Genomic DNA, 16160 nt, shown 5'->3' on the forward strand with positions numbered 1-16160 from the left:
CCAAGAGGACATGGCGGACGCAGGCCCTGTCCACAGCGGTCTCGCCAGACCGTCCAGGTGCCTTCCTCCTGCAGGCAGAAATCCGCATGCGGTGCTGCTCTGGCTCAGGAAGCTCTGTTAATGGGGTGCCGAGGGCCCGGACACCATGCTGACCACGAACACCTCCACCCCGGGGGGCCTCCGTAGATATCTGGACCAGAGCCCCTCCCTCTCCTGGGCAGCCGTTGGGTCCACATCACAAACGAAGGGGCTCCTGTGGGTCTCAGCTGGGTGTGGAGAAAGCCCGTGCCAGGACAGCCACCCCCAGAGGCACCGAAGGCCCCGACCCACCCAGGAGCAACAAATGGGAACTGCCAGGCAGCAGGCAGACAGGCTGTGAGGCAGGAGGAGAGCCCATACGGCCTCCAAGAGCTGCCGTGGAGCCTCAGAGGGGACCCCAGACGGGACCCTGTGAGCCAGCCCCTCTTGAGTGTGAGTCCGAGCACAGGGAGCACTGCAGGGCCTGGTCCCAGGCTTGGTCCAGACTGGCTCAGGGCCAAGGAGCCACAAGACCCACGTGACAGCAGATTTCCAGACCAGGTCCTGCCTCCGGCGCACAGGGAGAACTCCGTGGAAAGCAAGCCCATCCTGCCATCATAGACCCTCTTCCACGTCCAGGAAGAAACCAAGGCCTGATCTGGCCCCCAGTGACAGTCCTGTAATGGCCGGGATGCTCAGGGCCTGGCTCTGACATCTGTGCAGCTTCTGCTTCGGGCTGAGCCCACGTCATCCTGAGCTTCTGGGACACCTGTTTCAGTGGCACCCTGGAGTCCAGGGTGCTGGCCACGCTGACTTAGGACCCTGGACACCCATGGCCTCCAGGTCCTGAGTTCAGAGAGCACGCCTTCCTGGCTTCCGGGAAAACTGGGCCCTCCTCGCTGGACTCTCTCCTTCCTGACCTTCGAGGTGCTCCTGCCTTGGGAGCTGGCAGGGGACCAGCCTGAAGGTTCCAGAATGCCGCAGCTCTCAGGAACTGGCCAAGAGCCCAGCACTCGTCAGGGATGCCCGAACTGCCCAGCCGCGGCAGCCGTAGCTCAGAGGGCCCTGCCCAACCCCCGCAGAAAACAACAAGACACCGCGGAGCCCCCTCCTGGGTCAGCATTCAAGTGCAGTCACTCTGGGTAACTTCTGAGGGCCGTGGGTGAGGACTTGGCCATGGTCTCAAGGGAAGCTCTCTGGAGCCGTGAGCTGGAGTGGGGGGCTATTACTTCCCACCTTCAGTCGTGACTCAGGAATGACACGGGCAGAGTTCTACGCTTCCAACTGCTAGGGCCGTGTCCCCACCTGGTGCGGACCTGCTACCAGCAGCCTGTGGTACTTTCTCTAGGACGTGAGTGCACAGTAGGGACGCGTCCGTTAAAAGCACTGGGACTGTCTAGAAATGTGCGGCCGTCCCACACCACCCTTCCTGGGTCCTGCCCGGCCCTCACACACGTGCTCCGTGTTTCTGTTTTCAAGTCGATGCCTCGAGCACAGAGATACAACGGCTCTGCCCACTGGGCCCGGACAGTGGCAGCGATACGCACAGAGGAAGGGCCTGAGCCTGCCCGTTCGTAGTGTAACCGCTGAAGAGGAAGGCCTGGAGAAAGCTTCTGCGGGTGATAGGGTGTGGCCAGAGCTTCAGGCGGTGGCCTGCAGGAGCGAGGTGCCACGGCGGGAAAGGGACCAATAGTTGAGCTCTGTCTGTGGGACCTGGGATCCCCACCTCTGGCCTCTCCTCTCACCTCCTAGAGACTTGGGACGTCGGTACCCTTCCCGGCTACCCAAACCCAGGTCAGTGACCGTGGTCTCTCACAGGCCAACTCCCACAAGCTGGCAACACCCTGGAGAGGACCATGGACAGTCTGTCCCTTGGAGACCGTGGTCCAGTCTTATCCTGACCGAAGGGCACAGAAGGTGTGGGTAGCTCCCCTCCCCGCAGATAAAAGCAGCAAGGCTCCCGGACTCAGACAAGCCAGGGCCCCAGAGGGCCCCAGGGTGAGAATGGGGCTCCACGTGGGGGTCGACAGGCTGCCTGGCCTCTTCCCCACCCGCGCAGTCAGTTCTCCCGACTCCAGGTGCGCAAGGCCCACAAAGTCACCGACAACCTGGGCCAGTGGACGTGCAGCCGTCGCTCCTACACAGGGAATCCACGTCTCACAGAAATCAGAACCCTGAGTCCCGCGTCTTGCAGAGGCTTATACCTGCTTCATTTTGCAGAGGAGAGAACGAGGCGCACAAGTGCTTGGTGAGCTGCCCGAGGCTGCCCCACTGACAGGGGGCGGAGCTGGGCCCCCGAGTGCCCGTGTCCTGCACACACTGTGCAGCCCCTCCCGCTGCCACGCGCAAGTGTCTCCATACCCGTCTGCACATGACTGCAGAAGCCCCACGAGTGTTGATGTCGAGGCCGCAAACTTTAGTGAGTAGGTGAATCCACAAATACAGGATCTGAGATGAACACGACTGGCCACCCCATCTTCCCAGGGCCTTTGTGACGGCACAGCCAGCGGAAGGCCCGCTCTGGCGCCTGGCACACGTGCACACACATTCCTGCTTCAGCCACACACTCTGAGCAGACCCCCTCCCCCGAGTCAGGGGCAGACGTAGCTCTCTAAAGGCTGCCCTCCACCCTGGAGCACCCTGGGGATGAGGGCCCACTACAGGCCGCAGCCTCCAGCTTCCCGCCTTACCTCCTCCCCGGCAGGCTGCCCTCGGTTTGGCTGTTTCCCCCAACTTGCTGCATCTTGGACCTCTCAATATGTTCCACGTAGGTCTGGATCATCTGCAAAGGACGAAACTGCTGTGTGAGTCATTCCTGCTGACCCAGGCCTCCCTCCCCTCCAGCCCGTGGCGTTTCCAGGCCCACAGTGCTCTCACAGAAATAAAACCACATTCATGGAGTGGAGTCTGACCAGCGCACCACTGACAGCTTTCTGGCTGGGGCAGTAGAAACCAGAAAGAAAACGCCAGAAAAGCCAGCCAAGGCCAGCAGCCACGCACAGCATGGCTGCCAGGCTATGGCCACGTCCTCGTGCGCAGGTCGAGGCTGGGCACCTACCTCTGTGTGTCGCTGGTGCAAAGCATTGTACTCCTTCTTCATCTCCGACTCTCGCTCCTCCAACCGGGAAACTAGAAGACACAGCCCCTGCCTGTCAGCAGCACAGCCCACCTCTCCATGCCTCCTCGCTTCCCCTCGGGCCGTGCATGTGGGCAGAAGGCTCCAGTACACACTGATGCCTCGTGCAGAGCCCAGCGGCACCGCCAGCCCGGCCAGCAGAGAACCCCGGGGCCACGAGAAGGCAAATCCTGGCTGTGTTACTGGAGGGTGTTCAAGTCCGCCGCAAAGAGTACCAGGAAGACTGCAACCCCCTCCCCCCCGGGGATGCTATCCGTGCCTGAGCCGGCCGTGGCTCCTGAGACACAGGGAGTTCCCTGCAGTCAGGTGGAGATAAGATGTGAGCAAGGGGCTCGTAAAAAGGGGGAGATCCGATGAGAGGAACCTCTGACGTGGGAAAGAGCACAGGAGTACCTGCCGTGGGGGCGGAACAATGACCCCTTCCCAAGGGCTGGAAAGACCAACCACGGTCACAGCACCTCCAGGCTGGCAGGGGTGACGCCTGGGGGGCCCCCTCTGGCCCCGCACGTGCTCCACCTGTGACATGCAGGTGAGTCACGTGACTGGTCAAGAGGCCTGCCGGGCATCCTGCCCCTGCGTCCCACCACCAGGGTCAGCGTGCCGGCCTCGGATGCCTTCTGTCTGTGGCCCTTTGTGCAAACTTCAACTGTGTCCCTGTAGCCCCGGCAGGTGGAGAAGGCTGACGCACAGAGTGGGACAGGGTCCGTGACCGTTGTGGGACCTGGCACTCACAGGTGCGCTCACAGGTGCGGTCCTTCCGTGTGTGAGCCACCCTGTTCCCCCTCCTCCCACCCGCCCTGCTTCCTGGGGGCAGTTTTAAACGGATCTCATAGGCGACACCAGTCCACATCTCGCCTTGGTCCACACGCTCTCCTGGCCCGTGGTATCTACAGCGGCTGTCTCCAACCCAGAGCAGGGGCCTCAGAGTCGGCATCTCTGTGCAGCTCTCTGGGGACCCCACTCTGGGGAGCAGCAGGGGCATCTGCAGGAAGCGGGGGTCAGAGGCTCATGAGGCTGGTGGAGCTGGCTGCCCAACCTCAGGGACAGAGAGTCTGACTGCCCAGACTGCCCCGACCTTGGGAAGGGCTGCCCGTGTGTGCAGAGGAGAGAACCCCTCCTGGCCTCCCTGCTGGGCAGGTGTGCCGCCAGCCGAAGCAGCCCAGACACTTGCTCTCCCCTCCTCTGGCCCTCAGTCCTGCTGCCACCAAATGAAGACCTTCAGCCAGTGACTTGGACTTTACATTGTTTTCCTTCTAAGAAGAGCCAGAAAGCTTTCATATCTGAACACTATTGTAGGCAAAAGGAATGATGGGGACCCCGTGCCCTCATCGAAAGGGTTTATCTATGCACGCCTAAAATGGGCCTTCCGGTTTGCTTTCATTTGGCAAATACCAGTGTGTCTGAACGTGTACATGAGCTGCTGGGCTGGTGGCTGCCTGTGCGTCTCCGACTCAGCCGTGCGGTGCTGGCTTAGCCACAGGTCCTTAAGTCTTGGTTTGGGATAGGGACAGACCCAGCACATCAGATCATTTCCCCCCAGTCGGAGAAATGAAGGGACCTGCCATCCAGGGTCACCAGGAATACAGCACAGTAGGTCCCCTCGTGGAAACTTCTATCCATGTTTCACGATAACTTTGGCCGTAAAACTTAAGACTCGTGAAAACTGGAATAATAGTTCTCATAATCGTCATCATCAAAACCACTTTCCTGGCCTCTCCTTGCAAGGGACAGGGTGTTGCCGAGGCCCCGCCAGCAAGCTCTCTGACCACCCAAGAGCGGCATCTCCCCGGCGGTGGACAGACGGGAGCCTTGCTCATCAAAGGGGCCTTATTTATTTATGTATTTGCACACAGGATTTGAAGCCGATTAGAACACGTAGCAGTGCAAAGGCATAAGCAAGTGGTTGAGGGAATCACGGTGAAAGAACGCAGCCGCTGGCTTTTCTCTCTTTCTATCAAAGGCTCTCCACATCCCCCCCAGCTAGGACCAGGCTTAGAACAACACACACATTCAAATGCAACCCCCAACCCCCGCACCCCCCCCAGCTACTTACTCTGATCTGCATAGTTCTTGGCCTTCAGCTCCAGCTGGCGGGTCTGAAACTCACAGTGCTCCACCTGGATTTGTAGTTCCTTCTTCTCTTGTTCCAAGGCATCTTCAAACTCGATGAATTTCTGTACACGGGAGGAGGAAAGGGCAGGTGTCGTGAACCGGGGATGGGTCACGGGGCTTCCAGGACCGAGAGTCACGGGCTCCTGGCGTCATAACGCCTGCCATTCTCTGCGGACAAACCCTGACACGCATCGTCCAGAAGCAGGGGCCAGATGAGTTTAACTCTAGAACCTTCTAGCCAGCTATCCAGAGAGTCACGTGGGGCCCCAATGTAGAAAGCTCGTGCTTCTTTTAATGATCTGATATCACCATCTTGAAAGACTTAATAATTTTTGAACAAGGGACCCCACATCTACATTTCCACAGCGGGCCCCACAAATCACGCCGCTGGTCCTTTTCCAAGAGAGTTAACGTTATTCTTCCCAACACTAAACACCTAAATGAGGTCAAGTCTACTTTGCTCCTGATCTGTATTCAGTGACTTCTCAGTTCAGGAACCATCGCTACTGGAATAACCAGTAACGGGGCTTGTTCTCTGGAGTCTTTCCCTTACACGTAAGTGTCTGAGCAAAAGTATCATCAAACCAAATGAAAAGAAAGAAGTTTGTCAAAGAATAAAAACAAAAAAAGACAACTCTTAAAAGATCTCGGGAGGGCCCCTGGCTTCACACTGAAAGCCAGGAATGGGTGCAGGCCTGTGGCAGAGGGGAGGAATGGGCACCGGTGGGGGCCCCGGGGTCGCGGGGGGGGGGGGCGTGGGGTGGGGGGTCCCCATGCTGACGCCACCAGCTGTAATTCCCACGACAGCCCTGAGGGGGAGCTGCTGACACCTCAGTGCTGCCCTGTGCAGAGCTGGAGGGGTGGGGACGGGGAAGGGTGCCTGGGGAGCTGTGCTCGGCCAACAGCAGCGCCACCGCCCTTGGCCGCTGGGAAAACGCACAGAAATCCCAGCACGCAGTTTGACTCACCTGGACACAGCCCGCGCCTGAAGAAGAAACAAAGGTTCTGGAACGGCTGGTAAGGGTATGTTTTCATTGGGGTCATTTTAGTTCCTGTTACTTAAAAAACTACCCAGACGATGTGCACCATGTGCTTCTGTGGGAACATCAGGCGAGAGGATGAAGGAAGAGGAAGAATGTTTTTAAAAAACCGTAACTGTACCACCCAGAGTCGGTTAAAATTAGGTGATGGCCTTCCAGATGCGCACACGAGCGTACAGGGCAGGTGCGCTATCTCCTGACACAGAATTTTGGGAGCTGGTATCTTCAGCCGCATAAACTGGAGCATCTTTCTGCATCAAGAAACACACTGGCCCACTCCGCTGTGGGGGGCGCGTGCGCACAGCAGACTTTACTCCATCAACTACCTGCCGTTGGACATTCAAGCTGCCCAAACGCCCCTTATTAGGGTCGCGGCCTGTGGAAATGCCCAATGGCTTCCTGCGACGGGAGACCACGGTCCTGGGCCCCTGCATGGCTGACAACCCCTCGGAGGGGCCTCCCAGCTCAGTCACCGCAGGCTGGGGCAGGAGCCTCTCCCAGGGACCGCAGGCCTCGGCACACAGCTTGACAGCAGTGCTGCCGGCCCGACGGGAGGGACGCGGCCCGCCGTAACCGCCCTGTTTCAGTTCCCTGGAGACTATGATACATATGGTCCCAAACAGCTCACTCTGTCCTTGTCCCACGCCCTGCCTCGTGATCGGTGAGGCCCTCCACTGCGGCCCTGCAGCCCGTCGGACATGTGGCAGGTGCCTCCCCAGGACACATGAGCGTACTTCACCATTCCTCCTTTCCTCATTGCTCGGAAGGGCCACCTTTCTCACGTGCTCAATCCTAACAGACTTCGGTCTGTTTGTGCCCCAGTTCAGAGGTTTCTCTGAACGTGCGGTGTTCCATATCCCTTAATATTGGACACATAGGCATCCTTTCAAGTTCCCTTGTCAACATTTTCTTGGTTATTCCCACTTGCTTATCCTTCTAGACTAATCTGGAGTCACTCATATGTTTAGTTTTGCATAAGCAGTTTGCCTGTCCAGAAGCACCGGCTCTGCTGGCCTCAGGAAGGGGTCCTGACCCGCGGTCTGCACCCCTGCGTCGTCACACAAAGGAAAGGAGTCATTTCAGGGACAACTGTCCCCTCTGTGTTTCCTCACGCATCACCTGCACTTGAGATGTGGAAGTCAGCTGACAGATTTCCAAACTACCGACGGTGTCAGAAAGCCCACTTCCAGATTCTTACGAAGGTCAAGACAGACTTTCTTAAATCTATCCTGACAGGCAATCATTTAAAATCCAACCTGAGTGACAGTGGTGGAACGCATTGTCATGCCCCCAAACCACCGCCTACCGATTCTTGACGAAGCCAGGTCCAAACCAGGTCACAGGCAGAAATCCTCTGACCTTGATATTTCAAGGCTTTCAGCGTCAGGACATACAGAGACATTAACCAAGACAGAAAGCAGCTAAGTGAACCTATTTATACGGCACCCTCAAGGCCAAAGGTGAAGGGCGCGGCCGGTGGCAGGGAGATAGGTCCCACAGCGCGTCCACAGGACGTCTGTGGTTCTCAGGTCATGTGGAACCCTGGTGCCAAAGGTATGGCCCCACAGGGCGGGAACCGCTCAGTCCTTCGTAAATGGTGCCCTTCCACCCTCTCGGCACCCCTGCACAAAAGGGTGTGGGTGCTCTGGTGGGAGCAGCTCCCCAGGTGAACAGAGAGCCCCAAGAAACCCACGAGGGACCAGCAGCAGACTTGAGGACCCCAGCCTCGGACCCTCGCCCTCCCTGCGCAGCTCCCAGAGGCGCCTGAACGAGGCGAGACCACTGGCTTCTGGACCGCAGCGCGTGCAGTGGGGAGCCTGTCCCTGGTCTCCCAGATGCGGGCATCCTCTCGGACAGATCTGATTGGGGCGGGGGGTGGGGTGGCTGAAGGCCTCCGAGTCTGTGAAAACATTACAAAGACAACATGGCAGTCTACACCTCCCAAGAAATCCTCCTTTTTCTTCCCCTCTTGAAGAAATTATTTCAAGGTCATTCAAGTGATTTCAGTTGACAAAAAACACAAGACAGCCATTTAACCGAAATGGAATATGCAAGGAAATCTTCTTCAAATATTACAGGGAATAAATAACGTGAAGGAACAGTGCCTGGCCAAGACTAAAGAAACTGAATCTTCGTTTCTTAGGGGGCAGTGCTCAGGGCTGCACTTGGGGAGAGGACACGTCATCTCGACGAGTGGGGGAGACAGCAGGGCCCCCCCAGCTGGCAGTGAGCTCAGGAGTGAAGAGAGCAGGCAGCAAAGTCCAGCTCCTATCCTGCACAGGGGAGTGCCGGGCGGGAGGACGGGCTGGCAGCAGGGCACTGTCCCACCTGGGTTAGCGCGAGTCACGACAGTTCAATAGATGGTTGCAAAAAGACAGAAAATACTTTTATTTGCACAACATTTACTTAAGATTTAAGAGAATAAAGACGTTTCAGGGTAGGGTGGAGACTTAGTCTATAAAGAAAGTCTTCCAAAATTTTCTAAAGTAAAACCTCACTGTAACAAAACAGGCCTGGAAGTGAGAAGAACAAAAAGTTGACGGTGAGCATTTGGGTTGAGTGGGTCTGCCTGGTACTGGATTGCTCAAAAATGAAAATCTCCTCTAGGTGAAGTGCCCTGTGCACGCGGCGGTACCTCAATTCCGAGCTCTCTGGAAGGCGCAACCATGGCGAAAACTTCGTACACATGCTTGCGGTTTGCACTACGGGTTTGAATTCGAAATTATCATCTGTCTCACCAAGTCTGATCAAAATGTCACGAGGCACATGATAACCCACAGACGTTCACGCTCACTCTTACAGCCAACCTTCCGAGCGGCCGGAAGAGCAAGGACTAGCCATCCCACGATAAAGGGAAATGTACCTTATCCTTCGCATCGAACACCTAATTCTCACGTCTAAATACCAATATGCCACACGATTCCCTTTTTAGATTTGTTTTTAAGGATACTTCCCCCTCCTCCCACTAACAAAGTCCTGGGTTTTATTTTATTTTTTACAGATTTTATTTATTTATTTGACAGAGAGAGAGAGACAGCGAGAGAGGGAACACAAGCAGGGGGAGTGGGAGAGGGAGAAGCAGGCTCCCAGCGGAGCATGGAACCCGATGCGGGGCTCAATCCCAGGACTCCGGGATCACAGCCTGAGCCGAAGGCAGACGCTTAACGACTGTGCCACCCAGGCGCCCCCAAAGTGCTGAGTTTTAAACTGAAACTCAACTTTGGTTTTTAGAATTTGCTTTCAGGTGAATCTCAAGATACATCTTGAAACAACCCGAGTGCGGGGTCTTCCAAACCGGGAGCCAGAGGAGGCCTTTCTCAGTGTTCCAGGGAACAAGGTCATTCCTCCGGACTTGTCCATAAAAGCAAAGTTAAGAAGTAAACTGACTTTTCAGGGCAAATATAAAATTAAAGCCACAGCAGAAGTCAGTATCCCCAATTCCCAGAATGCAAGAGAGATTATCAGGTAAACACTCTTTTACAATGTAATCACTCACTCTGGCAACTTCCATAACCCAGGGTTATTTTAATGGCAAAGTAAATTAGCATATTGAGTCTAAGTCTCCCCTTGTCTGCATCCTTTAGGTCAGGGTCACACATAGGAAATAATTCAGCTCTGGCTGGTTTGTTAGAAACGAACCCAACGGAAACCAGAGATCTTGTTTTCTCCTATCAATTCCTTCTGGGGGCAGTGAGGGGATAGAGTGGATTTCCAGAAGAAAAGTGCTCTTTTTTGGACTTTTATTCTAGGCAGGCAGAGCGGTAAACACAGGGTGTGGGGCTCAGGATTCCGTGCGTGGGGGAGGCTCCCTTCTCCAGGTGACTCCCTTGTACAGCATTGATAGTGATCAAGTATTTACTGGGTGCTCCTGGGGGCGGGGGGGGGGCGATGAACCTCTGAGACCTCAAACCACAGATGTTCCTTTACAGCTTTCTCTCCATTTTCCACAGCAGGGTCAGCACGGAGACGTGAAATGCAGGGTAGGCAGGGGAGTGGAGCAAGACGCAGCGAGATGGCCCGCTGGGGGCGCCCCGGGGGAGGGATGCACATCTGTATTCTAGCACACGTCTGAGAGATCATGCCACCACCGTGCAGGAATCCAAGAATCGGGCTGGATTCATAAAGAAAAGCAAAGGGTCCTCACGTTCATGTTAAAAGGACTGCTGATGCAGCATCCACCTGAATGGGATCCCAACGAACGGCACTGGTTCATTCACACTCATTTCCAAGGGTTGGCAAGACAGACACGAAAAATCTGTATGTGTGTGTCCAAAAACATTTTATGGCTATGTGTACGTATTAAATATTAATATACATTTTATATATTAAAATACAGACTATATAAAAATATATATGAGACATATAAAATACACGTGTGGTTGGTAACGTGGGACAGAAGGGAAAGGAGGATAAAACTAAAAGCCTGAGTGCCCCGCCCTGGGAGAAATGAACCTCCAGGACACCGTACTGTCCAGAACATTCTCAGCAGTGCACCCGGGCTTCTTAAACATGCTCACCCGCTCCGCTTCTGCCAGGCTGCTGCTCGGTTTAACAGCACGTGGGCCCAGGGCACTGGCCTTGGCCCTTCTGTGGACGCAGGGTCTTGCTGTCCAGAAATGAACACTGCAGACACGACACGGGCCCCGAGCCACGGGCCCCAAGCCACGTGCGTGAGCAAAGCATCCATGGGCTTCCACAGGGGCGAGAGGCGGGTGTGGGAAGGCTCGGGGAGAAGAGCCCACGAAGGGGTAGGGCACCCAGGGAGTGCGCACGGGGCGGGGGGGCTCACAGAGACTCTCCTGAGAGGCGTCACTTTGACTCTGTCGCTGCGCACGGTCGGAATCTAAACGTCTCAACCTTTGCTGCTCAAACCCCAGTGCGTGAGGTGCAGCCCCTGCGACAAGGACCCGTCCCCAGCTTAGCCTGGCATTCCCCAAATCTCCTGCGCGTAACAGGTGATGAGTACGTGGCCGCCAATAGCTCACTTCCCTGGGGTGGACTTCCCTGCCCTGGTGACTGGGGTGCTTTCTTGGGCCTGGCTGGTCCTAGCACCGGCCACCCACTGCTCCTGACCTCTCCTGGGCCTTCTCTCCCCGGGAACCCCCACGCGCAGCTGCACCAGAGCCGGGTTCGGAGAAGCGCACCTCCTGCTGCACCCACAGGAGAGGGACACACGAGCAGAGGGCTCAGCGCCACAGGGAGGGCAAAGGACAACATTCACAACGACCCGGAAGAACCTCAACATCATTACGCTGACTGAGAGAAGCCAGACAGAAAAAGAGAAAACACCTGCATGGTTCTGTTTATATGAAATTCTGGAGAACAGGCAGGACTCTACAGTGATGGGAAGCAGACCAGTGGGGATGGGGAAGAGGGACAGGTCACCAAGGGGCAGGAGACTTCAGGGATGGTGGCCACTCTGGGCAGGTTTCTGGGTGTAGACATGTCGAGACTCACCAAACTGCACAAATATGTATAGTTCAGGGTATTCACGTCAATACAGTTGTTAGAAAGAAAGAAAAACAGAAGAGGAGGTGCAGCCCAGGGTCAAAGATCTCGCCGTGGGCCGCGACGCCAGCCAGTTTCTAGGCGCTGGGGACTTCTCGCCAGATTCTTCGCAGCCTTTCGAGAATTTCATCACCTCCCCGTTCTGTCCTAAACAGCCGGTACTCCTGCTTTGTTGCTGTTTATCTCACACTATTTTCTTCTGTCTGGTCTCCTGTATCCAAACCTACTGCTGTGGGAGCTCTCCTCCTCCTGGAACGTGCTCACTGAACAGCATCTCCCTCTGTCCCCCCGCCCCCCCCCCCCACCCTCCCTGGAAAGCTGAAGGCGCCTGTGCTCTGGGCCTGGGGCGGGGCTGCCTGTGCGGGGGAGGGGGGACCTAGTCACGTGTGGCTGTTCAAACTCCTTAAAATGGTGTAAAATAAGAACTCTGTCCTCTGTTGTGTGAGCCATTCATGAAGTGCCAGTGGCCCCATGTGGTCATCGGCCACTGAACCAGACAGCACCAACTAGAAGCTTCCATCCTCGCAGACCACAGCTCCACACACACAACCTCAGAGCCCTGCCCTTCGGGAACCGGACAGACGGCTGGGTGTGGTGTGCACCGAGGCAGCAGAAAGCCACCGCCCTCCTCCACACGCACAGGTGGCCAGCATCTCTTTGAGGTGTGCCGGCAGGGGGAAAGGAACTAGTCTTGGGGTGGAAAGAGCTGGAAGGGCGCTGCCCCCTTGATCAGGCAGCAGGCAGCCATAGGGTGCTGGGGTGCAAGGCACAGGGACCCGTCCCTCTAGTCAGGCCCTCGTTCATCCCAACACCCAGCATCTGGATGTGCTCCACACAGCCCTCGTGCCAGATGCCAGGGAGGCAGGGGAGCCCAGGAACTGGAACCACACGTAGGGGGGTGGCGGGAGAAGACCAGCAACGCAGAGAGCAGGTCCCAGAGGGAGGTGAGCCTGACGACCTCATTAGGGCGCGGCCAGGCCTGGCAGGGCTCCAGCAGGAGGGGATCCTCTCCCTGTCTATCCAGAGTCATCCCGCCCCTACCCGTCACTGCACATCCCACGCCCCCACCTCATCAGCACACGGATGTCTAGTACCGTCTCCCCCAGCACCTCCCCACCGGGTGCCTGCCACCAGACACAATCCCTAAAGCCTACAGCCGAGCCTGGCACCCAGACCACCCTGGAGAATGAGGACACAGGGGAGGGGGAGATGGGACTCGCCTTTGCAGAAGTTCCCTCTGGCTGAGGAAGGGTTGGGACAGGGAGAGGGGCTGGGAGGTCAGTGCGACGGCGACGAATGGAACCAGGATGGTGGCAAAGGAGACAAGAAAGGTGCGTGAAACCAAAAGTCGGGCCAAAAGAACGGCCAGGACTCGGTGATCAATGGGACATGGGTGCTAAGGCACTGACCCTTCCCAGAGCACAGGAATCACATGCCTGAAAAGGCACGCTGTCTGGGCTGCTGGCAGTGCCCCTGGTTGTCTGCTTTAGTAACAGGCCATCCTGCAACCATTGTGACGAATGGGGCCCGAGAGACGGACCCTGTCCTGCACACGTGGATCTTGTCCCTGATAACCCGTCCTGCACACAGCAAGGGTTTCAGAGACTCAGGGAAGCACGTGACATCGCCTCTGGGGGCTTCCTGATGTGGATGCCTGCCCTGAACCCACAAAAGCCAAACTGACAGGCGTCCTGCAAAACAAGGGGCCTGTGATGTCACAATCGTCACAGTTGCAAAAAGCTGAAATCGAGGACCCGATCCAGAAGAGAGGAGGCTATGGGGACAAGCATGGGGGACCTGGAGGTCATGGCAGAGTGAGTGGGATGGATGCAGGGACAGAAGAAAGAGCAATGCAGGAAAATGTTCCCACTTGGGAATCTGGGCGCGGGGTGTGATTTCCACATCTTCTAGAAATGAATCTAAAACAGGAAGTTTTAGAAAACTTAAAAATAAAAAACCCAGTGGGGCACCTGGCTGGCTCAGTAGGAGGAGTGCAACTCTTGATCTCAGGGTCGTGAGTTTGAGCTCCTCGTTGGGGCACCTGGTTGGTACAGTTGGTTAAGCGTCCAACTCTTACTTTAGGCTCAGGTCATGATCTCAGGGTCATGGGACAGAGCTCTGAGTTGGGCTCTGAACTCAGCGCAGAGTCTGCGTGCGATTCTCTCTCCCTCTCCCTCTGCTCCTTCTCTCTCTAAAAAAATAAATAAAATCTTTTTAAAAAACAATAAAATAGGGACGCCTGGTGGCTCAGTCAGTGAAGTGTCTGCCTGTGCCTCAGGTCACGATCTCAGGGTCCTGGGATCGAGTCCCGCATTGGGCTCCCTGCTCAGCGGGGAGCCAGCTTCCCCTTCTCCCTCTACCCGTGTTCACTCGCTCTCTCTAGTGCTCTCTCTCTCTCAAATAAATAAATACTTAAAAGAAATAATAATAATAATAAAATAAAATAACCCACAAAACCCAAATATTAATTGTAATTTAGAAGTCTTCGTTTGGGGAAGAAGTAACTCATAGCAGTCTTGACCCTGCTGCCCAGCTGTGGCCAGCAGGCCTGGAGAGCTCCTGCGGCGGGAGGACAGGCAGGGGCCGGGAGCACAGGCAGGGGCCAGGGCTGTGCGCCCTGCCCCACATGTCCGCTCTGGCTGGGAAGCGCCTCTCTTTGTCTCCATTTTTAAGGGAGATCTGGTTGTGTTCCTGGCGACTTGGTACAGCTATCATGGGATGATCTTTAAAGGCAATCAGGAAAGGCAGTGCTGGCCACTTAATCTTAATGGCTTTGTCTAAAAAATTTTTTTAATTTTAAAAACTGCTTTTAATATTATAGTATGGCAAGACGAGAAATCCCATGCCTTGTCCACGTGGTGGTGAATTTTCTGTTTGTAGTGTGGGAAACCAGAAGAAAACCTCAGCTTCAGTGTATCAATTCACTTGTGAGAAAAGGCAGCTCGGTCATCACTACAGAGGAGTATTAGGGCTTTCCTGCTCTCCAGCTTAATCCTATCCAAACGTTCTCCCTCGAACTAAATTACTTTTACATAACCAGAAACAGCTTAGGGGAAAACTTTCCTCCCGTTGGGCACCTCCCTTACGTAGCAGCGGATGCCGTGGCCTCAGCAAATACCCACGTACACTGGATTGCCTTGCAGGAGTTCAGGGCATCACTAGTACTTTCTTTAGGGCTGAGACGATTTCGATGCAATGGCTACCGCGCTCACACCTTGTCTCAGACACGACTTTTCCTCCTATGCACTACGTGCCTGACCTCTGCAAGGAAGAGTGCTCTCATGCTGCCTGGGGAGCCCTCCGCCTGCTCCTCCCACAGGGTCACACCTGGTGGACATCTCCTCGCGCTCCGGTCCTCCCACTCGACTGCCCATTTCCAACCTTTCGTAATGGTGGGAAATCGGATAAAGATTCAGCATTTTTAAGGTCTCTGTAGAAATTGTAGAAGCCAGCTCTGCAAGCTTGAGCAGGACTCAGCGATGTCAGTTACAAGGGCAAAACCCACACTATCAGAGACCGAGATGCCCGTGCTTGCCATCTGCAAATCCATCGAGGTGCTCTCCCCCGACACAACTAAACCCGCTTGTCCGCAAGTCTTCAGGAAAACAACAGCCAACGACGGGACTTGGCACCTGATATGAAAGCAGCTTCACGGCTGGCAACCCACTGGCTTTACGGAGGTGGCCACTGCGGCCGGAGAGGGGCAGACTGGTCGATGGGAGCGCAGCTCCCAAGGGCAGGGCTGGCGCTCAGGCCTGCGTCTGTGGACTCTGGGACTCAGCCCCGCTCCCTGGACCCCACTATGTCTAGCTACCATGGCTCCCGTCAAATGAGCCATCCCCAAACTGAACACACTCGCAATCTGTTATTGCTGTTATCATGGGCAGTAAGTGGGACAGAGGTATTTGCTCTGCTCAAGGCTTTTTAAGCAAAACCTGGAGATTCTGCCTGCTTGGAAGGTTGCGGGCGGCTTGAGTTACCCAGCTCTGACTAAGCCCTTCTCAAGCAGAGTGGCCAGGGACGCAGCAGCTACACCAGCGTGCCTCAGCCTGTGACGTTCCAGCTTCCGTATCATCAGACACACATCTGTGATCTCAATTCCCTGCCTACAAAAAGAACTGGTCTTTTCCACAGAACTGGAAATGACTGTCGGTTGGATTTAAAGAACGCCATACAATGCCAAACGCTTACAGTATTTGACCCTTTTCCTTAGTTGTAACATCACCTGAGGGCTTTGCAAGGGCGTCCTATTAGCATCTAACCACAGCCCTGTGCCGGATAGCCAAGCGTTTGTTTGCTTCGCGGCTCTCTGCTCAGGAAGCTCTGTGCAGCTTCTCTTCACAACC

General features: G+C 55.7%; 1 protein-coding gene across 18 annotated transcripts in view; it reads right to left on the reverse strand.

Moving 5' to 3' along the window:
* The window catches only part of MAPK8IP3 (mitogen-activated protein kinase 8 interacting protein 3), a 46848-nt gene that overhangs the window by 28265 nt on the left and 2423 nt on the right, over window positions 1-16160 (reverse strand). For all 18 annotated transcript variants that reach the window (XM_087853677.1, XM_087853664.1, XM_087853660.1 and 15 more), the window contains exons 2-4: window positions 5208-5328; window positions 3077-3147; window positions 2709-2800 (exon numbers count right to left, since the gene is read on the reverse strand). In XM_087853677.1, the coding sequence (XP_087709803.1) occupies window positions 2709-2800; window positions 3077-3147; window positions 5208-5328 (284 nt within the window). The remainder of the gene's footprint in view (window positions 1-2708; window positions 2801-3076; window positions 3148-5207; window positions 5329-16160) is intronic.

This window comes from Ursus americanus, chromosome 2 (assembly GCF_024610735.1).
Source record: "Ursus americanus isolate L20-20 chromosome 2, mUrsAme1.1.p, whole genome shotgun sequence".
Lineage (NCBI taxonomy): Eukaryota > Metazoa > Chordata > Mammalia > Carnivora > Ursidae > Ursus > Ursus americanus.